Source organism: Onychostoma macrolepis, chromosome 06 (genome assembly GCF_012432095.1).
Source record: "Onychostoma macrolepis isolate SWU-2019 chromosome 06, ASM1243209v1, whole genome shotgun sequence".
NCBI lineage: Eukaryota > Metazoa > Chordata > Actinopteri > Cypriniformes > Cyprinidae > Onychostoma > Onychostoma macrolepis.
Window position 1 is genome coordinate 28,140,245 of NC_081160.1, and position 23,250 is coordinate 28,163,494.

A 23,250-nucleotide genomic window follows, 5' to 3' on the forward strand; every position below is an offset into this window, starting at 1 on the left:
GTCATAGGCAGAGATTATATAGTTTACATTCTTAAAAACAAAGGTTCCAAAAGGGGGTTTTCACAGTGATGCCATAGATGAAGCAGTGCCTTTCATTGAACAGTTCTTAAAAGAATCATTCTTATTTTTCTTAGCGTTAAGAACATTTTAATAATCTAAAGAAACTTTTTCCAGTATAAAGAACCTTTTGTGCAATGGAAAGGTTCCGTTGATGTTAAAATTTCTTTGGATGGCAATAAAGAACCTTTTTTTTTTTAGTAAATATTAAAGAGATTATTCAAATAATAATAAAACAATTTCTGTCACCAGCTATGCATTTGTCTCGCATTTAAATGTGATATACAAGCATACAGTACAGCAGTGGCTTGTCCAAAACACTGCAAGCAGACGATTTTGCTCTTGTCCACTAGAGGCAGTGTGCAACAACACAAGTGCTCCTTAGATCAAGTTTCAGCACCACACACAGTATCTGTACAAGCAGCATGTCTACTACAGAGGGAACGTAACTAGAGAGAAAAGGACAGAAATACTAATGTATCAAAAACTCTTAAAAATAAAAGTTCCAAAAGGTGGTTGTTTTCACAGTGATACCATAGAACATTGGTCACAAACTCAATACCTGGAGGGCCACAGCTCTGCACAGTTTTGCTCCAACCCTAATCAAACACACCTGATCCAGCTAATCAAGGTCCATTACTCTTCCCTTGAGCGAGATGCTTAACCTCAGGTTATTCTCAAGGAGTTGCTCTCTAACAAGACGTACAGTAAGTATCTGTTAAACAGAGAATAATAAAGTAATATAACAAACACTGCCCTCCAACAAGCAGGAGTTTCAATGCCGTTAAATTTACCGTCTGAACCATTTTCATAACCAGCCAGTAAACAAACTAGTATTTAAAGAATCAATGCGAGTAAAACTAAAGACTCAAGAGGTGTAAATGTTAAAACCCATTTGTTTATAGAAGGCATCATCTCGTTGTAAGTGAATTGGACTGCATAAAATCAATGGAGCCATTCCATTACTCTGAGCCCTATTGATCGCATACAGCAGAGAAGAGCAGGCTGGTCTGTGTCAAACAGAGAGTTCCTAAGTCTATGAGAGTCTGTGAGAGTGTTGCTAAGGTGATAGACAGTCTGCCTCAATGTGGGCAGGTCTGTGAAATACTATAGACAAACTGTAGACCTTAATAGGCCAAGTCTCATTTCACATGTAAGACTAGACAGGTGAGAGACAGTTAACCCTTGACACGCCACAGCATAGCCATATTACAGTGGCTGCAAACAGTATTTGGACATTTAAACCACACTTAAAAAATGTATGAATGCCAATAATTATCCTGCCTAATGAACTAAAGAAATTTAATATTTTATATTTAGCCTAATGAACTTATTTCTGAGAAATGCTTGTTCATACTGTACAGTATATACAGTATACAGATCATTCAAATGTTTGGGGTAAGTAAGATTACTTGAAGAAAGTTTCTTATGTTAGGCTGTGTTTATTTGAGTAAAAATTCAGTAAAAACAGTAAAGGCCATTGCACTCTGAGACCAAAATTTTCATATGCGTTTTTCCGGGGGGGTTTTGTATTCGTCATCCTTTCCAATCAAAATGTTTGTTACAGATGCGAAAACGCAGAAAATCGAACCTGATCCGAATTTTTTTATGACGGACGAAAGTTTCAGAGGCAGTGTATAACCGTGATTGACACAACATGAGGTCATATTTATTTTTCAACGTGCGAACATTTCGGACTCGGTGTGCAATGACCTTTAAACTGTAAAATATGATTACAATTTAAATTAACTTTTCTATTTGAATATATTTTAAAATGTAGTTTATTCCTGTGATGCAAAGCAAAATTGCTGCTCAAGAAATTATTAGCAATGTTTAAAACAGTTGTTCTGCTTCATATTTTCATGGGAACTGATACTTTTCATGATTTTTTGATGAACATAACATTAAAAAGAACTGTACTTGAAATAGAAATCTTTTGCAACAGTATAAATGTATTTACTGTCTTATTTGATTAAATTAATGCATCTTTGCTGAATAAAAGTATTCATTTCTTTCAAAAGAATTAATCATACTGATCCCAAGTATTTGAATGGTACTGAATATGACACTTTCTGATTGTCCAGTTGGAAGGTCTACCATTATTTGCCATTGCATTACATTTAGTTTATATTTATGCACAATGAAATTCATATATGTGACCCTGGACCACAAAACCAGTCTTAAGTCGCTGGAGTATATTTGTAGCAATAGCCAAAAATACACTGTATGGGTTAAAAATGATTGATTTTTCTTTTATGCCAAAACTCATTAGGACATTAAGTAAAGATCATGTTTCATGAAGATACTTTGTAAATTGCCTACTGTAAATATATCAAAACTTAATTTTTTATTAGTAATATGCATTGCCAAGAACTTCATTTGGACAATTTTAAGGCGATTTTCTCAATATTTTTTTTTTTTTTTTGCACCCTCAGATTCCAGATTTTCAAATAGTTATATCTCGGCCAAATATTGTCCTATCATAACAAACCATACATCAATGGAAAGCTTATTTATTCAGAAAAATTGAAAAATTGACCTTTATGACTGGTTTTCTGGCCAAGGGACACATATTTGTAAATGTACAACTACTTTTTGGGGCCACTGTTTAAAAAAAGCCAAAAGAATTTAATAACTCCTTGCGCACACAGTGACTCCAAGGACAGAATGAGTACACACATATAAATGTTAAAAGTTTATAGATGGAAAAAAAGTCAGAAAGAATACTGCAATACATGCAAGTTAGTGTGAAACAGCTTGTTCTGGGAAATGTGCCCTAAAAATATCAGCCCAAGCTTTCCAGCTATAAATAATCAAACAGGAGGGGCATGGCTACCTTCAGGCCCCATTAGTTTCAGATGTAACTCAGTTTAAACCTTGATTCTCTAATACGCTTTTTTGCATGCCAGATTGCTTCTGCTTAACCAACGCAAACAACACCGGTGTTGTGGGGCAACTCTGCTGCTGTACAATAGGCTGGCCAGATGGCTCCACAGTGTGAGACTGATATAAGTGTAAACGACTCCGGAGAGCTGGCGCACACCTGTGAGAGCCGTTGCGGAACTAATTAAGAGGGGTGGCTGCACTAACAGGCTGCTTCCAAAACTGGCAGGTACAGAGAGATTGCTTCCAAAATAGGTGGGAATCTTAGGTGGATATGGTCTGTTTTATTGGAAAATCTTTAGCTGAGGGAATGACACTACTGTAACAGGCGAGTGTCTCTCAAATAAATTAGAAGTCCCACAGTCCCACAATCGCTACATAAAAAGATTCTCTCTCTATTTATAGGGGCTTTTGCTAATTTATACTGTCTGAGTGATGCTCTGGACTACATCCAGAACCCTTTATAGGCTCGATCCCTCTGGGCGAGTGGATCATTTCTGGCCTCATCGAGAACCCGCTGCTCAATCCTTTAATGGGTGTGATGCAGCAATGCAAGCGAAGCAACTGTAGCCAGATCCTCATTACTTAAGGCAATTAAAAAGAAAAAGGGGTGTCTTGCATTAGAACAAAAAGAAAAAAAAAAAAACATTTACACATTTTAAACTGAAAAAAGGCCTATGTATATGTATATATATACATACATACACACAAATTGTCTTATACTCACCAAGGCTGCATTTATTTGTTTAAAAACTGTAAAACCAGTAATATTTTGACATTTAACATTTTTTTTTACATTAAAAAATGTAAAAGGCCTGTTATATATATATATATATATATATATGAATATTTTACTGAATTTGAATGAATATATAAAAGAGCTGTACAATCCTCTAGAGTGGTTTATCACAAGAATATATTCATATATATTTTATGTTATTGCATATGATTGAATATAACTGGATATATATATATTTATGCACTCATAATAGTTTATGTACATTCATATTATATTACATTATATATAATAATAATTATAATTAAAATCCTTTACATATCATCTCAAGACAGGAAACATCAAAATACTATCTAACACTCACAAAACATCAGTCCACCACCCTTTCCATTATGATTGTCATCAAAAAAATTCACTTTTGACTGTAGGAGTTTCCCCCATTTACTGTTTCTGTCTGGCAAGATTGCAGTAGATTTACGGTTACATTCTTTCTCGTTTTTATCTCTTTCTGTCTCCCGTCTCAAATTCATGGCTGGCCGTTCATTCTGTTAATCTGGCGAACCCTCGCCTGCTGGCACCGGTTCTGCTTAAGTTGGCAAGGACGTCAAGAATGAATTACAGTCAGCCTTCCGGCGCAGGAAACTTGGGATGTAGAATGAGGGATTCTGCTCTTATATGGAATATGACACTGCACTAATTGCCCCTCACAGTCCTCTATATGCCATTACCATATGCATAGACAAGCTCAAATGAATTCTCAGTAGCTACTTTAGTTGACATAAAAACTGCCAACTGTGTTTGAATCAGCTTAGACGAAATGTGATTCATGACTGTTTTTCCCAGGTGTGGTTATTGTGCAGCAAACAAAACTCATGTGTTGTTCTTAAGCACATATTTTTGAGAACGACAACAAGAATTGGAAACCTCAGCTTTACAGTGAATGGCACTCTTTTCTGTACATAGTGAAGGAGAACAAGGCTACTGAATCAATTCTGGTGTTATGTAACAAAATGAGTGCCGGCAGAAGGATCAGTTCTCTATAGCGCTTTGTGTACACAGGCCTGGGTGGTCTATTAAATGCAGTGGGCAACAAATAGGATATTTTCTAAATAATATTGACTGTAATTTTGACAATATTATCTTTCCCCAAAGTCTGAGGAACGTAGTTTTGCATAGAGAGACTTTTGTAAATTGTGGTCCAAAACAACCCAAACACACAGGAAGAGTCCAAGAGTCCAACAGAATGGATTTTAAAAGTTTAAAAATTTTGAACTGCCCATGCCTTCTTAAAAATGCAAAAATCATGCCATAAAACATGCATTGGAACACTCAACCAACTCAGCCCAACTAGCGAAAGATACAGAATGAGAAGAAGAGGAGAATGTTGCCACATGAAACTTACTTACATTACTTTGAAAACAAAGCTGAACTGTGCTGGATCCTATTTATTTCAGAGTAAGTGCCCCAAATAAAACTCTCTTAAAGATGCCACTTCAAAGATGCAAACTTCCAAAAGTGCTTGTTGTATCAGAGATATGCAAAACAACACACTACAGTTTGGGGCCAGCATGATTTTTTGATAGAAGCCTCTTAAAATCACCAAGGCTACTTTTATTTAATCAAAAATACAGTAAAAAATTGTAATGTTGTGAAATATTATTATAATTAAAAATTAATTTTTGTGGCAACTGATTTTTTTTTAATGAAAAAAATTCATAAGAACAGCATTTATTTCAAATATAAATTTTTCAAATATAAGATTTATATTCTCTGCTAAAGAAAAAAAATTCTGAATGTTTTGTGAACTTTATAAAATGTTTTAGTTTTTAGTTTTTTTTATTGGTTATGAGAATGTTAAGGGAAGATTCCATTATATCATTTTGCAAACATCATGAGAATGTTACTTTTTTGTGTTCTCTGAACATGAGAAACAAGTATAAACTTTAAAAAAAAAGGTCTAACTAAAGCATTACAAGAACAAAACGCTCAATGAATGATGTATAGACGATTTCAACGGCGACATACAACAACGTTACTGCGCATGCGCGCTTTTGTGGCCCTAACTTAACTTCCGGTAGACATCCAAATACAATCAGTAACAACAGCTAAATCCCTCTAGAGTAGATTATGTTTTGATAACAAGCAAAATATGTTTGCTGCGTAAATCAGACGGACTGAGATGCAGCGATAACTATTTGGACAGATTTATTAAAAATGCAAATTCATTCTCTGCCAGCAGGAGGCGCTTTAAAGCGGGAGAACTAGAGGTTTCCCCGGAAACGGCTGTTGGGCTGTACGTTACACAAAGCAGCGCTGAGCTCACAAACGCTGCTTTATCAGGCATATAACATGCAAGATGAAATGAAAATTTGAATGAAAATCGTTTTGATTTTTAAACGTGCATTACGTGCTCGTTTATTCAACGAAACAAGAAAATCGGTCAGTATTGATATCGTGGCGGGTCGCCACAAATAAATAAATGTATGTGAAACACATCCCACAGCACAACAACTTGAGCCCAACTTCATTACTCATCACTTTAACTTTAACTGTGTTTGTAGCGGCGCCACTAACAAGACCGATAAACAAAAACAGACCGGAAGTTAACCGGTCCAGGCGCGTGCGCCCGATGAAACAAATCTATAAATAATGTTTTTATGTTATCATTTTGAGAACATTCTAAAGTACCATGGAATATTGAACAAACATTCTATTAATGTTACTGGAAGAGCATTTCATAACTTTGAAAGAACCTAGCCAGAACAAAGTTCAGAGAACTTTCCCTGTTAGCCTGTTACGTACCTTTGTAAACATAAGATGACGTTAACAACCTGTGCACGAACTCTCACACAGTGTGAAAAGCCAGCCTTTGTCACGTGCAACATGCATCAGGCGGTCCATAAACGATCCGTTGATGTGTCGTCCCTGAAACTAAAGCATGACATGAATTCACATTGTCCAATGTATGATGGGTTAACACATACACTATCAACTAATACAGCGAACACTTAAGCCACCAATGACTCGTGGTCCTCCGTCAATCAATAATTGGGTGACATTCAGCTTCTCCTCACCTTTTGTTTGAGTTCCACAGTGGATCATTCAGCACTTTTGCGACCTACTCAAAACCCTTACTCAGGCCCTGCTGAACATTTATAGAGACACGCAGATTGTCTGGAACCAAATCAGTGTTCTGCAGCACTTAGATACATTCTTACCTTTTTGTATGTCTCATTTGCAGTTGCCAGACATCAGCAAGAGGCTAAAAGAAGACTTGATGGATGGCCCCTTTCACTTCTGCCTCTGGACCCTAAACAGAATTGCACTGGATCTCCTGTATAAGCAGTTTAAAGTTCTGGACTGTGCCGTGTAGCTGAATCGCTGCTGAGCACTGCTGCAGATGTTTGTGTGCGTATGTGTGCGATAGCGTGCGTGCTTGTGTGTGTTTGACAGTGATACTGGGTGCCGAGTCAGGTCCCCTGAGCTGATGGAGGGAAGGAGCCCGAGATCTATGTGATGTGATTTGTGTGTGTTTCTATGCAAGTTAAAGTGTGTGTAAATGTGTGTGCTTATGTGTTTGACAGTGATGCCAATTCAGGTCCCATGAGCTGATATGATGGAAAAAGGCTGGAACATATGTGATGTGTGCATTATACAAAAAGTGTGGCAATGTTCAGAATAGAATATAGCTTACTACTTACAGAACACTATATACCGTATACTACTTGTTATAAGCGGGGGAAAAAATGCTTTATTTCATAATAATTGTATCAAACAGTAGTGTCACATGACCTCATACATTTATGTTAAATTCAGTGAGTGGCTTTGGAATTTTTTGCATTTTTAGTCTGATTATACATTACCATTCAAAACTCTGGGGTCATTAAAAAATAAAAGAGATTAATACTCAATTAAGCTGTTCTTTTGAGCTATATATTTATCAAATAATACGGCGGAAAAAAAAGAAAAGTATCATGGTTATTTCTTGCGGTGCATTTAGGTAAAGAATTCTGGTCTAGAAAACTAGATCACATATAGTACTGTGATCTAGTGATAAACCATAAAAATTCTGTTTCAAATAAATGCTCTTTTGAACTTTCCATTTATCAAAGAATCCTAAAATAAAACAAAAATATTAAGCAGCAGAAATGTTTTCATTGATAATAATAAGAAATGTTTCTTGAGCAGCAAATCAGCATATTAGAATGACTTCTAAAGAATCGTGTGAAGACTGGAGTAAAGATGCTGAAAATTCAGCTTTGCATCACAGGAATAAATTACATTTTAAAATATAATAAGATAGAAAACAGATATTTAAAATTATAATAATATTTCACAATTTTACCATTATTACTGTATTTTTAATCAAATAAATGCAGCCTTGGTGAGCATAAGAGACTACTTTCAAAAACATTTTTAAAAGTCATAGAAATTTAAAATAATTATGACTTTTAAAAGTCGTAGTACATTGCATTGAGGAATACAATATTCTACACAATAATGGTAAATTCCACAGATGGTATAATCCTACTTGATATCTCTACAAATAACTCATTAACACAATTTATTTGCTTTCAAGTCAATAACTTGTCCATCTCTCTCAATGCCAGCATGAATTCGACACTGAGTGTTGTTCCATAGCGCTTTTCTATGTATAAAGTTGAAAAGTTTGTCTTGCAAGTTTAAAGAACATCAGCACATGCAATACATATACTATAATAGCATAAATAGTATGCTACTCCAAACACAGATTTAGTGTCTGTGTATCTGTATATATGTCTATGCAACTTGCGTGTGTATGTGAGTGAGAGTAATTGTAAGTCTGCGAGTGCGTGTATGTGTGTGTGCTCTCGCGCCCTGGAGATGTTGCTCTGTTTGCTTACTCGGCAGGAGCTCCGGTCCTGCCGTCCTTTACTCAGCGCTGTTTGCCCCGCAGAGCTCTTGCTGGCTCTGGCACCGTGGGGTCCTCCTCTGACACCCCACCACTTCAGCACAGACAAAAGCAAAGCAGAGACAGACAAAAAGCAAGAGAGATGCACACAGAAAGGAGAACCCAGTCTAAGGTTTAAAAAGCCAAGCCAGATGCGAAAGGTAAGGTGTGTGTGTGTGCGTGTGTGTGTGAGTGCATGCGTCTCCCTGATGGCAGCCGTGGGTCTCAAGTTACTCAGGAGGCATAAGATTACTGAAAGAGAGAGAGCTTAAACAGAACACAAGGGTGTGCAGAAATCTGATTGTAATGCAGGCTGAGAAGAGGAGCAAGGCTAGAGAGGGACAGGGGCGAAAAAAGGAGCCCCACTCTTCCTGGATCACAGTGCTCACAGAAGGACCGTCCTGCCCCAGAGGTTTTCCCTGGTGGGTAATTCATTGAGCGTTTGTCCGTGTTTGGTTTTATCGATGGGCTTAAGCATGTGATTTCGGTCTTTTGGATGCTGGTTTAAAAAGGACAGAAGTACGACTTTGGATCAAAGTAAGACTTTGGATCAAATTTGGATCTAAATTAATTTACTGGACATGAATGGAGCTCTTACAGAAGTTTAGAAAGATAAAATATGTTGTTGTTAGTTGTGCTCTCCGGCAAACCACATTGTTCTGAAAGACTGTGTTTAGTTTTAGCTGTATTTAGCTTTAAGAACTAAGGAGTGAGATAAATATTAGAAATAGTTTGTTTGATATGCTGATTTTTGGAATAGAATAGAATAGAGTTTGTGACTAGTACATGCATGTGGGCATTTGTGCAGTTTTAGATATCTGTGTTAGTACATCTTTGAATTATGTGATTCATTATAATCACTATATTCTCAATTTCAATTTCTTCAAATATTTTAAAGGGATAGTGATCCTTTATCGGATAGACATTCTACCTGAATCGTAGTAGCACAGAAGTAATACATTTTCAATTTAAAGGGATAATTAACAATGAAAAAAAATAAATAAATAAAAATTCTGTCATAATTTATTCACCCTCATGTCTTTACAACTTGCATGACTTATTATTTCGTGGAACATAAAAGATATTTTGAAGAATGTTTTTGTGACCATTGACTTCCATTGTATGCACAAAAAAACAGACATTTCTCAAAATATTTTCTTTTGTTTTCCACAGAAGAAAGAATGCCGTACAGGTTTGGAATGACGTGAGATTAAATAAGCGATGACAGAGTTTTTATTTTTGGGTTAGCTGTCACTTTCAATCAGACTTGGAAACTGAGACAGCTATAGCATATTGTCTAATAATATTTCTGCGATTCAAGCCAGAGGAATGATTTGTGCTGATTCGGATATATGAAACCGCATTTTCACAGAATTATGCACACAATCTAGCACATACAGTACAAAACTTATATAATGTGCCTTTAAACGTGCACATGGTAGTGTTCTTGCCCCTGAGGTGCTTGATAAAAAACACTGGCTTTGTACCTGTGATGCATGCGGGGAAACTTTCCCACACGTTGGTGATCGATCTTCTAGACACACGCGAACACACACACACACACAGCTGAAGGATATAGATGTCATCTCTGTCCGTGGTGCATTTTCACATCTTCAGCATTTTCCCCAGACGAAGCACTGCAGGATAAGGACGGAAGCTTCTGTCACTTGTAACCTTTGTCCATCCTGCCCTCGCAACATACCTGTACCCTCATATGTGGCTCTGTAAACCCTGCAGTTGTGCTCATAACACACAGAAAAAAATTGGTGTAGAAACAATTTTCATTCAGAAATTGCTAGTAAAAAAAAAAAAAAGCATGCAACACGTTAAATGTGAAATTTTGAAGTAGAAAAACTTTTACATTTACGACTATTTTTTAGGTGTAGAGTATATAGTTAATACTTAGCATATATACTGTATCAGATACGTCAAGCTTCTTACTGTCATTGAACAGGTATAATGAGGTTAGTTTCCTTTTCTTTCACAAGGTCGTTGCAGTTACAGTTGAATAATGTAGGAAATAAATAAATATAAAGAAGTTCAATAAATAATAAATAAACAAAAGGTGCAGAGTGCATGGGATACAGTTAACAAAGATAGTGCAAAATATTACAATTGTGTAACATAAGTAATTCTAAGAGTATACTTAAAATAGAGGCAGCAGAACCATGTAAGATGCAGAATTGGTAAAAAAGCTGTTTTTAAATAGAATATATGTAAAGGGATAGTTCAAAAAAATGGAAATTCTGATTATCTGATTCACCTTCAAGTTGGCCAAAACCCTTTATTTTTCTTTTGTGGGACACAAAAGAATATATTTTGAAGAAAGTTGGGCTCTAAAAAACATTAGAATAAATCAAAATATCTTCATTGTATTACACAGAAGGAAGAAATGCATACAGGTATGGAAAAATACAAGGATGAATCAATTATTTTTGGGTTAACTATCCAACTGTCCCTTAAAGTTATGTAGATATTGTACAGAATCATACTGTATGTGACCAGTACAGCTGGATACATAACAATTTAAGCAGTACGATGCGATTATTCTTCCTTGGGCACTGGTCAACTTTTCCTTAAAAACTTACCATATAAACATCTTGCCAGTGCTGTAAAAAATGTGGCCACATGAAACAGAATGCCCGTGTAACCCACCCATCCAACAATTCTCCTCTGACAATGGAAAAGATAGGCCCTGCTGTATACTAATAGGGTCAATGGAATATAACGCGGAGCGAAGGTGAGAGGTGTGCGTTACCTTCCAGTGTAGCCACACAAGCTGTCATGGAGCCAGAAGCTTTTCTCTTTGGCGGCTATGGGTTCTATGGTGTCAAGTGGTACGAGGGTAGCTGTTTTAAATCCTCTGTTCAGGTTATGGTTACCTGTCTCCATTAAACTCTCTGGAAAATAGAACGCTGTAGATAAGAGGCCCGAACTGGACCTTTGACCCCGAGAGGAACGGCAATGGAATCCAAAAGCTGCTTTAGTTGGATTTGGAATAAAGTGCGTTGAAAGTGTATTTTAAAGGAACTTAAACTGTCACAGATGCTGTTGATTAATGCAGAAACTAACAACTAACCCATCAGATTGTTCAAACAAATTCAAAATACTTTTACCGTAATACCATAGGGCACTGTTGCAAAGAATATTACTCTTTTCCAATTGTTATAAATAACATAAGCATAGTAAGTGTGCATAAATTAAACTCTAACACATATTAATGGAAATTAATAGAGCATTGCAATAGAATAATTTCTAAATAAGTATAGCACAAGATTAGTGTAATCACTTACTAACATTATTTATGCAAATTATACCAAAACATATTTTGTGAACATGTAAAGCTCATAAACAGAGTAGCATTTACTCCATGTGTGCAAGGATAAAAGAACAGGAAGTGATGTAACAATGTGTTGCTTAACTGAAACTCCACCTAAAGGAATTACAACGGTAACAGATAACCAGACGTTAACCTTGAAGAGCATAGTTCCACAGATAAAAGGACAATTTAACCAATTTTACAACTCAAATATTACATTTTGGAAACAATTGAATTAATCTGTGACTTTTGTTAAATAATAATATTAATAATAAATAAACAAACAAATACATTTTTGTTTGTTTGTAAAATTGAATAATGAGTCAAAATCACTCTCTGTAGGAATTGATGTCACAGATGCTGCCAAAACGAGTTCAATTTATATTACACCTTGAACATTACGTTTGTGATTCTGGAGGATTTCATCTTTTGATATTTCCTGAGTCTCTCCCAAAACTCATGCTAAATGTGTCTGTAATCAATTTCTGGACCCTTTTGTTAAGCATTATTGAGTCCATATGCAATGCAACAGTGTGAGTACAGCTCTATTGCTGTAAATGCTTGTACTACAATACAAAAGATGTGAATTAAAATGTGTGTGTGTCGCTACAAGAGGGCATAAGGGAGAATTGATGATAAAGTGCCGTTCTCAGCTCTCAAGCCCACTTGGCAGTAGACAGGAAAACATGTTCAGTTTGAATGCATTATTTATGTTTGCTTATAGGCACATTCAAGGAGTTTTCAAGGAGAGACTAAATGCAATCTGCTAGTTGTAATGTATATCCTTACAGGATATTGGCCATGCCAAACATGTGTAACTTAATAAGCACCATTAAAATATCATAAATGTTGTTAATTCAAGTTATTATTCACTGAAAATTATTGCATGACAATTCATGAGAAAAGTTGATTCATTTGGTAGAGGAGCTGAATTGATTTTCATCTCTGTTGAATTGTTCTTTTGGGTAAATATTTTCAGTGAATTGGTTGATTTAGCTAGCAAGACAGGTTTGAATGATTTGTTTAGATGATTTGTTTGTTTAGACCATTAGACAGATCTGATGAGCGTTAGATTCACTGTTATTTCAGTGTGTTCTTTATACAAAGCTTTATCATACAGCATCAGAAGACTTGGAATATAGCACATCTTTCATTATATTTTAATAGTATTTTTGAAAGCCTTGAAAATGAGGCCATACAGGTTTGAAACAACAAAAGGGTAAATAAATAATGACACACTTAATTTTGCTTAATTTTAAATGGACTGTAATTGTGGGCATCATGTTAACCTACATTTTATTCTTTGAATAAAATAATTCAGCTTAAAAATAAAATCTCTGTTCCTTTTTCATTGTCTTCTTGTAGAGTTTATATTACTTTAGATTGCTTTAATTGTTTCCTAGCCTAAGGTGCAACCTTACCTTCCATGCAGTAACACAACTGTTTTGTTCCCTTTGTTTTTATCTCCAGATCAGGTGACAGTATCTTGGGATTCGGCTCTCTGCTGCAGAACCAGCCTGAATCTTCTCTGATCTCTTCACACTTTGCGGTGCAGAGTGGGCTGGCCGGCCTGTGCTTTTGGTTGCCCGTCTGTCATTTCATCCTGGGTTAGGAGCCTGAGCTCAGCCCCAGGGAGGGGAGGGAGGCCATGGAGGTTCCTCTAGTCAACTTTGAGAACCTGGACGACATCGGAATCAACCTGGGAGACCCGAGTGACTCAGGATATCCGACCTCACCCACCTCAGATGCCCCTGAACCAAACCAGGGGACCCGTGGCATAAACTCACCCACACACTCGCCTCAGAGAGGAAGACAGCCGAGGCACTCGCTGGCCTCTCCACCAACTCTCAGCAAGAAAGGAACATCAAGCTGCAACAGCCTGATCTCCAACTGGAAGGTTCTGATGAGCAGCGAGGGCAGTCCCAATGAGGCACTCCTAGGAAAAGTAGCCAAGGATTGTTGCGAGGACTACTTTGCAGAAAAGGAAAAATTCGAGGAGGGCGAACAAAAAGTGGTTATCAATGTCTCAGGGATGATGTACGAGACAACACTTAAAACTTTGAATCAGTTCCCAGATACCTTGCTGGGAGACCCCATGAGAAGGATTGACTACTTTGACCCCATGAGGAATGAGTATTTCTTTGATCGCAACCGCCCCAGCTTCGATGGAATCTTGTATTTCTATCAGTCCGGAGGTAAGATTCGGAGGCCAGCGAATGTGCCATTGGATGTGTTTGCAGATGAGATAGTGTTCTATCGACTGGGGCATGAGGTCATGGAACAGTTCAGGGAGGATGAAGGTTTCATTAAAGACCCTGAGCCTCAACTCCCAACCAGTGAGCTTCACCGTCAATTTTGGCTGCTCTTCGAGTACCCAGAGAGCTCCAGTGCTGCCAGGTCAGTGGCCTTAGTGTCTGTTTTTGTCATCACTATATCTATTTGTATCTTCTGCCTGGAGACTCTCCCTGAATTCCGTGATGAGCGTGAATTTATTCCTGCGTTCGTCAACTTAACCCGTGACGCCAACGGCACGCTTCTCTCCCCTACTCCTCATCCTAAGGCCATGCTCTCTGTCTTTACTGACCCTTTCTTTGTGGTGGAGACCATCTGCATCATTTGGTTCTGTTTTGAGCTTGGAGTACGTTTCATAGTGTGCCCCAGCAAGAGCGAGTTTTTCGGCAATATCATGAATGTCATTGACATTGTGTCCATTATGCCCTACTTCATTACTGTCATAACGGAACTGATGGCCACCCATGATGAAGACCCCACCGCCGGTCAGAACATGTCTCTGGCCACGCTACGTGTCATCCGATTAGTGCGCGTCTTCAGGATTTTCAAGCTGTCCCGCCATTCCAAGGGCCTCCAGATCCTAGGCCAAACCCTGAAGGCCAGCATGAGGGAGCTGGGCTTGCTTATTTTCTTCCTCTTCATAGGCGTCATCCTCTTCTCCAGTGCCATTTACTTTGCTGAGGTTGACGAACCTGATACTCAGTTCGTGAGCATCCCGGAAGGATTCTGGTGGGCTGTGGTCACAATGACGACGGTCGGCTACGGCGACATGTGCCCTATCACTTTGGGGGGAAAGATGGTTGGGATCCTCTGTGCCATCGCTGGCGTGCTGACCATTGCACTTCCTGTTCCTGTCATCGTCTCCAACTTCAACTACTTCTACCATCGTGAAACGGAGCAGGCGGAGAAACAAATGATTGACGCTGCTGCTGAGGCTGCTGCAAATCAGAAAAGCAGTTCTGAAGAGAAGTATGAAAGCAATTACTCGCTGGACAAGAGCAATGGGAATTGGCAGACAGGGAAAACGGCATTCCATAAGGATTGGTATATTTCGCATGACTAGCAATAATGACTGTACAACAATGCACTTAGAAACTCTCGGTTTTATGGTTTGACAACTGCTTAATTAAGAGTTCTACATATGTACCTAATGCTATGCATATACCAACAGTACCTTTGCAGAACGTGCTGTTTCAAAGGGAGACCTCAAACAGGACGCTGTTTTAGCCAAAGGCTGCTAAAAACACCTTTGATGGATGACTATAAAACCTCAGAAGCACTATCTACTAAAAGGAAGCAAAAAATATTGTAAGGAACATCCCTTTAAGGCTTTACAGTAATACAAACTGAAATGCACTAAACCGAAAAAGGAATATGAAACTCAGAAGACAAAAAAAGTACTCATGTCATCATTTGCGAGGCAAACGGCTGCGTTTGACTGAGGTCAAAACAAGCATTTAATTAATCGCGATTAAGTGCCTGTGTTGCCGAGTCCCTCAAATTAATGCCGAGGAATCATGAATCTGCACTCTGAGCATCCACCCAGCACCACCTTTTGCTGATGTTGTCGTTCCTTTAGAGTTTTGCACTGACATCACCTTTTGTCCCTGCTGCTTGTGAGAGAAAAAGCTTATGCCAAACTGTTATCCATCTTTCAATGTCACTGAATGTCTCCTCTAACAGCCCTGGTAGTTGTCATACATAATCAGGCCTGTTTGGAATTTAAATACAGTATCCTACGCATGCAAGTATGTTATATTTGGATGACCTGCCGTGCTGTGGCAGCATCTGCTTGCTGCTCGTCCCACATTTTCTTCTGGTGTTTCTATTCTTGTCAACATACACACAGAATGAGACTCTAGAACTCTATCTTTAGGGTGAGATTTTTTTTATTCGTCTTTCTATGCCGAGTGAGTTCAAGTTTTGGTACACACCTTTGCTTGGCAATATCATTCAATTAGTTTTACATCATATCTTGTCTCTTGTTTGACCGAATGTATATAAAAAGCCTTGACGATAGCTAGTAGGATACACAGCACTTACTTCTTTACCTACAGGCTTCATTGGCCTACTAGCAGCCTTACTCGTAATGCACATGGATATGTATGGCTGGAAAACGCACAAGAATTTAAGCATGGATTTATACAAGTTAGCCTCTTAAAACAATACTTGTCGGTCAAATGGAGCACAGATAAAAAAAAATTTAATTTGGGTTGGTTCTGTTGGTGGAGGGAATAAGTGTTATTTTTCCATATATCACACTAATTTATGCTGACATGACAAGCCAATGAAGGCAGAGAGCATGATCGCACAGTGCATGTACTGTTTAGTGAAACCAATTAATGATCAACCACTGCAAAAGATGGAAAAGATTGCAGCAAATATATAATCTAATCCAGCCTAACGACTTACTTGTAATTGTTTGCAACATCATGATGTTTCTTGTGGATTTATCTTAGAAACAGAACAGGAAGAATCATTATCTTACAAGCATATTAGTAACATTCATAAGCATATGAAAGGAATTACATAATGTTTTTGTCATGCAATTGTGCACACATGTCTGTCTTTGCCCATGATTGTAATAGATTATATGTTTTGTTTCACTTATGAGATATTTCCGAGGAATACAATTTCTCTCTTTGGAATAAGAGTAATATGTGTTATGCTCGTCATAAGACATCATTTTTTAATTTTCTGTGATTTCACTATGCTTACAGTAATCTGTGTTTCCATAACTTGAGGTTTCTTTATTGCAGGAATTCCCTTTTATGAGAGAATATTTCATGCTTTATTTGCATTAAAAATATTGCACATTTGCATGTTTTTGTAAAAAGCAAAGTTGAGAAAAATATAGAGAACAAATGTTTCCAAAGCAAGTTTTGATTGTAGCATTTCAGCACTGACTAAAGCAAAGCAATACAGCACTTTTCAGGGAAGCTAAAATAAGTTTTCCAATAAGCTTGAAAATGAACTTATGCCAGCAGGTAACATTGCATTTTTCAGACACTTAACGTATAACTGCAATATAGATCTTAAAATGCTTTTTATCATGCTGTTGTAAATTTTAAAAGATGCATGAAAACACTGAGATTAAAGAATTTGATAAAATTACCATGCTTTGACTAGAGGTAGAAAAATAATATTTAAACCATCCCTCCATTGCGTCAATGGAAAAATCTAAAGTATATTCCCTTGTGCATGCATTTTATGTCATAGTATGGTGTAATATCAATAGTAATGCTGAAAGTATTGAGAGTTCTATTTTGATTTTTTACAATTATCCCACCGACGAAGGTGATAATGCCAGTGTTATGTGGTCATTATGGCATTTAGCATCTCATGAATGTATGCTATGGCTGTATGATATATTTTGATTGTTTAAGCACTATATTTTATCCATGATATTCTGAGTGCCTTTTATTAAATATATATTAAATTTATTGGCTCCAGCTTTGTGTGATTTGACAAGGACAAATACATTCTTATTGTATGATTATGTGGCGACTCAACACAAAATAAAATATGATTATTGTGTGATTAAAAATATGATTAAAAAAACAAAAAACAAAACAAAGACAGAAAAATTGGTGCGCTGAAAACATTAACTCCTGTTTTTAATTAATCGCACTTTTGCTATACATACATATATACACATACATATACACACACACACGTTTGTTTTGTGAAAAGTGGGGACATCCCATAGGCGTAATGGTTTTATACTGTACAAACTGTATGTGCTATTGCCCTACACCAATCCTACCCCTTACAGGAAACTTTGTGCTGTTTTAGATTTTCAATACACTCCATTCTGTGCAATTTGTAAGCTTTTTGAAAGTGGGGACATGGGTTAATGTCCTGAAAAGTCACCTTCTCCTTGTAATTCCTATGTCATACCCTTGTCATTATACAACACACACACACACACACACACACACACACACACATTATATATACATACATTATATATATACACATATACACATATATACATACATATATATATATATATATATATATATATATATACATATATATATATATATATATATAGAATGATGTAACTTATTAAGCCAATAAAAGACCACCCAAAAACATTGCAGTCAGCACAAACTACATTTAATATACATTCAATGTAGCTTGGGTCAATTTTTTTTTTTAAATTTTTCCCAGAAAAAGACCAGCTGTCATTACAAGCTATTCTTCTCATCTGTGGTTTCGCAGTATTATTATTCATAAATCATGATATCAGCTCTTAGTATTTGAGAGGGTGGTGGTGTGTGGTTCGTTAGATTTTAATACAGTATTAGAGAGGTTAAAAAGTTTGTCTCAGATCACCGAGACAGGTGAGAGAGCAACCATGATTTGTTGGCGCGACCTGTGGAGTTTTTCGGGGACGGAGACTAAACAGTGCAAGATCCACAATGAGAGCACATTAATCTTTAAGGCCATTTTGTTTGTGTATGTGTGCACACATTAATGTTTCAGAGCTCACCGTCTATGTGGACCAGGTTGTTATAGTGTAAAGTATGCAGATGCAGCAGGCATTTTAAGTTGGTCATTCCTCAATAATCTCAATGTCTTTCCTCGCTTTCATCAACTGCTCTGAATTACCATCTTAAAATCAAGTTTTTTGGCTTGAATATTTGGTTTGATCTTCACTAAGCCCATACCAAATACTTTTGCCCCAATACCAATTTTTCCATATTCATCTGTTTATTCAGTTGAGCTGTGATTTAAAACATACACTGAAAAAATGAAACAATTCTCACTCTGAAAAATTGCTAGTAAAATTCACAATGAAATAATTAGAAAGAAATTGCAAGTTACACATTGAATTAAATGTCAATTTTTTAAAGTAAAAGGACTGTAAGACTAAGAGTATTTCCTTGTAAAACATACTCTAATAATACCTGTTCTGTTTAAAAGTTTAGTTCACCCAAAAATGAAATTTAGCCCATGTTTTACTCACCCTCAAGGCATCCTAGGTGTATATGACTTTCTTCTTTCAGATGAATCCAATCGGAGTTATAGCCTATTAAAAATGAGGGGTGAATAAAGGACTCCTGTAGTAAATTGATGCATTTTTGTAAGAAACATATCCATATGTACAACACTATAAACACTTTTCTACGGTGGCCGGGAAGTGCAAAACAACATTACAAAGTGTGAAACACTTTTCTGAAGCTCGAGACAAATTTACATTTTGGAAAACATTTTTAACTATCATAAAACACAATTACATGGGAAAAACACTTTTACCAAGGAGGAAACAAATTTACATTTTAGAAAACAAATTAACAAGACGCAAAACACTTTTACCAGTCCCGAAACAAATTTACAATGACAGATTCTTCACGGAAAGGGAATGTACCACACACGGAAGTGACGCGGTGAAAGGTGGTGTTGTTGGTGAGCGCGGTAAATTCGTGTTGTGGTTGTGGAGTAAATGCCGTAAATAAAGTTTATGGTGACCGAACATGGACTGCGACCGAGGGATGTTTTGCCCGTTTTGTGGCAAACACATGAGCAGCTTAAGGCGGTTTTGCTGTACGTGTGGTCGGTGTTTGGAGTTTCTAAAGGACGCGAACCAGACGGAAACACAGGGGACGTCTCGACAGCCGGACAGTGTTAAGCTGCTCATGTGTTTGCCACAAAACGGTAGTGATGTGACGTTCGACACCGAGGCTTCGAAGCTTGTATCAAAAAAACGAAGCATCTGGCAGTGAAGCACTGTACCGGAGCTTGATTCATTTTGCCAAAACCACATGATCTGTGACGTCCGAAGCTTCGTTTTCGCACACAACCACGTGGCTGCTTCGTATTCTGTTTCAAATCAGAATTTCAAATCTGCTTCCCCTCAACTGTATCGTAAAAAGGTTCATTACTCGAAGTTTTTCAAAACGATGCACACTAACGACATCTTGTGGTCAAAAGGTGGAAATAGCTGCCTTTGTGTCCCAGACGACCCAGCCATTTTTGGATTGTTTCAGATAATAAATCAGTTTGTGCTATGAAAATAAAACAAAGAAAGTATTAACGCTATATAAATTAATCTTTTACATGTCAGTCATTGTTTTACACAATATATGAATAAATGAGTGAATAAATTTGTGGAAAAAATAGGCAAGAATATATGATATGCATAAATGATCAAAATAAAAGAAGATTATCAGAATAGTCAGCTGAAGTGATTGTGAAGCGGGAATTAATACAAAATGAACATGCACAAAACTACACATGCATATATTTATTCGTATATTGATTAATTCTTATCAAAGAAGTGAGTGACACTTCAAACTGCGCAAGCGGATCGTGTTATTTGAAACAGAATACGAAGCAGCCACGTGGTTGTGTGCGAAAACGAAGCTTCGGACGTCACAGATCATGTGGTTTTGGCAAAATGAATCAAGCTCCGGTACAGTGCTTCACTGCCAGATGCTTCGTTTTTTTGATACAAGCTTCGAAGCCTCGGTGTCGAACGTCACATCACTACCGTTTTGTGGCAAACACATGAGCAGCTTAACACTGTCCGGCTGTCGAGACGTCCCTGTGTTTCCGTCTGGTGACCAGCTTTTTAAAGATGCTGATTTCATTTTCCAGCAGGATTTGGCACCTACCCACACTGCCAAAAGCACCAAAAGTTGGTTAAATGACCATGGTGTTGGTGTGCTTGACTGGCCAGCAAACTCACCAGACCTGAACCCCATAGAGAATCTATGGAGTATTGACAAGAGGAAAATGAGAAACAAGAGACCCAACAATGCAGATGAGCTGAAGGCCACTGTCAAAGAAACCTGGGCTTCCATACCACCTCAGCAGTGCCACAAACTGATCACCTCCATGCGACGCTGAATTGAGGCAGTAATGAAAGCAAAAGGAGCCCCTACCAAGTATTGAGTACATATACAGTAAATGAGCATACTTTCCAGAAGGCCAACAATTCACTAAAAATGTTTTTTTTATTGGTCTTATGAAGTATTCTAATTTGTTGAGATAGTGAATTGGTGGGTTTTTGTTAAATGTGAAAATCATCACAATTAAAAGAACCAAAGACTTAAACTACTTCAGTCTGTGTGCATTGAATTTATATAATACACGAGTTTCACAATTTGAGCTGAATTACGGAAATAAATGAACTTTTCCACGACATTCTAATTTATTGAGATGCACCTGTATGTCTAGTGCAACAACAACAAATAAAATGCAGCACAGCACAACACAGGAAATAAAAAATACAGGGAAAGGGATTAAAAGGAAACTCCATCCTTTCCACCCTCATACCAGGGGCGGATTGGCCATCTGGCAATTCTGGCAAATGCCAGAGGGGCTGGACCATTTTGTTTAATGTGGGCCGGTCAGATTTTTTAAAATATATAAATAAAATTGTTTTTACGGGCCAACAACGCATAGGACGGGTTTTTATCGTTTGCACAATTTCACTATGGTTAATAATAATATTAATAATTATAAATGTTAAGCATTTGGCCCAGTCGGCAATTGCCGGCTGCCTGGTCCCGAGATGGGCCAACCCAACCCGAACGAGACGTTCAAGCACATCATCAGAGAGAGTGCAACATGAGCTAATTTTCAGTAAAAGCTAGATAATGGACCGTGAAAAAAGTCTGACGCTGCTAAATGCGTAAAATTAACCGAACTCTTTTCAAAAGGTTTAAATTAGGCTGCTGCAGTGGAGTACAGTACACTGTTAAAAAAAAAAAAAAACATGGCAACTACCAATGAAAAACCAAATAGTGACCCACTGCCTTGTACAACTGGATGCCACATTCTTGAAACCAGCAGCAAGCCAACTTTTAACAATGACCCTATAGTGATTTTATCACTGTAAGTGTGAATGGGGCATTAGTTACCATTTATCTATGACATGTAGAATTATAAGTACACATACTCTATCTATGCGTACTTATAATCCTACATGTCAGAGATAAGTCTACAGTGATGCATGGCCATGTGTGTTTAGAGGTGAGACAACCATGATCTTTACTGCAGGAGCTCTCTCTTGAATTCAGATTAATGTATAAAGTGGAATGATTTTATTTTTATCTTTTTAAAGCTGCAGTCCGTAAGTTTTGCTTCTTTGTCACCATCTCTGTTTGAAAACCCGGAATTGCAAGCTGCTTGCGGAATTATCTCGCTTGCGTGGGTTGTGAGTTGGCACGGCTTCAGAGCAGAAAAATCTAATGTTTTGAGGTGAATGTGTGGCTGTCAGTCACCGCACCGGTGTGGATACCGTACTTATCACAGATTGCCATCTGAACAAGTAAGTAACAAGTCTGCCATGTTTGTTCTGACCAGCTGAAATCGCGCTACCAATGGTGATTTAGTCTAAAGATCAGTTAGCTCATATCACATCAAACCGTGCAAAGTATTATTATTGTTATACTTTATTCTCAAATTACTAATGTTAACAACATCAGCATTGCGTGATTATGAGTAGGGCTGCAACAACGAATCGATTAAATCGATAAAAATCGATTACTAAAAGCGTTGGCAACGAATTTCATAATCGATTCGTTGTGTCGCGCGACGCGGAGACGTTTGATTATTAAAAAAAAAAAAAACTTTAGTTGAGCGCGGAGCGGAGTGAACACACTCGGTCTCTCTCGCGCACGGATGGTAGCAGAGTTTGGCGCCTCATAAATAAAAAAAAAAAGTAAAAAAAAAAAAAAAAACGAGCGGAGGTAGAGGAAAGATACATGGCGGAGGCAGAGAAATCCGTGCGACCCAAGTCATCCAAGGTGTGGGAGCAGGGGCGGCGTTTGCGTATGGCAGAGTATGGCAGTTGCCATACCCTAGCCCAGTCAGGTGCTGTGAAAATTATTACTTGAGTCGCTTATAATTCGTTTTATTATTTTAAATCAGAGAGTTTTAAAAATAGTAAACCAATGATAAGCATTAAAATAACTTGTCAGTAAAACTTCGTAACGCCATTGGATCATCGAGCTCTCAGCGAGACCTCGTAACTTCACCCCGCCTCCGTTCAGATTGACGCGCCGCGCACAGCCTGGA

At 37.5% G+C, this 23,250-nt stretch overlaps 1 protein-coding gene across 2 annotated transcripts; it reads left to right on the plus strand.

Annotated features, from left to right (window-relative positions):
* The first annotated feature begins 8,628 nt into the window (after window positions 1-8,628).
* On the plus strand, window positions 8,629-17,597 carry LOC131542361 (potassium voltage-gated channel subfamily A member 10). Of its 2 annotated transcripts, XM_058778989.1 has the most exons (3): window positions 8,629-8,767; window positions 8,919-9,028; window positions 13,396-17,597. In XM_058778989.1, the coding sequence occupies exon 3, from the start codon at window positions 13,574-13,576 to the stop codon at window positions 15,278-15,280; it is 1,707 nt and encodes a 568-aa protein (XP_058634972.1). In that variant the 5' UTR covers window positions 8,629-8,767; window positions 8,919-9,028; window positions 13,396-13,573; the 3' UTR covers window positions 15,281-17,597. The 2 variants fall into 2 exon arrangements, with proteins under 2 accessions (XP_058634972.1, XP_058634971.1); XM_058778988.1 differs by lacking the exon at window positions 8,629-8,767 and having other exon boundaries at window positions 8,896-9,028.
* The last annotated feature ends 5,653 nt before the right edge of the window (window positions 17,598-23,250 follow it).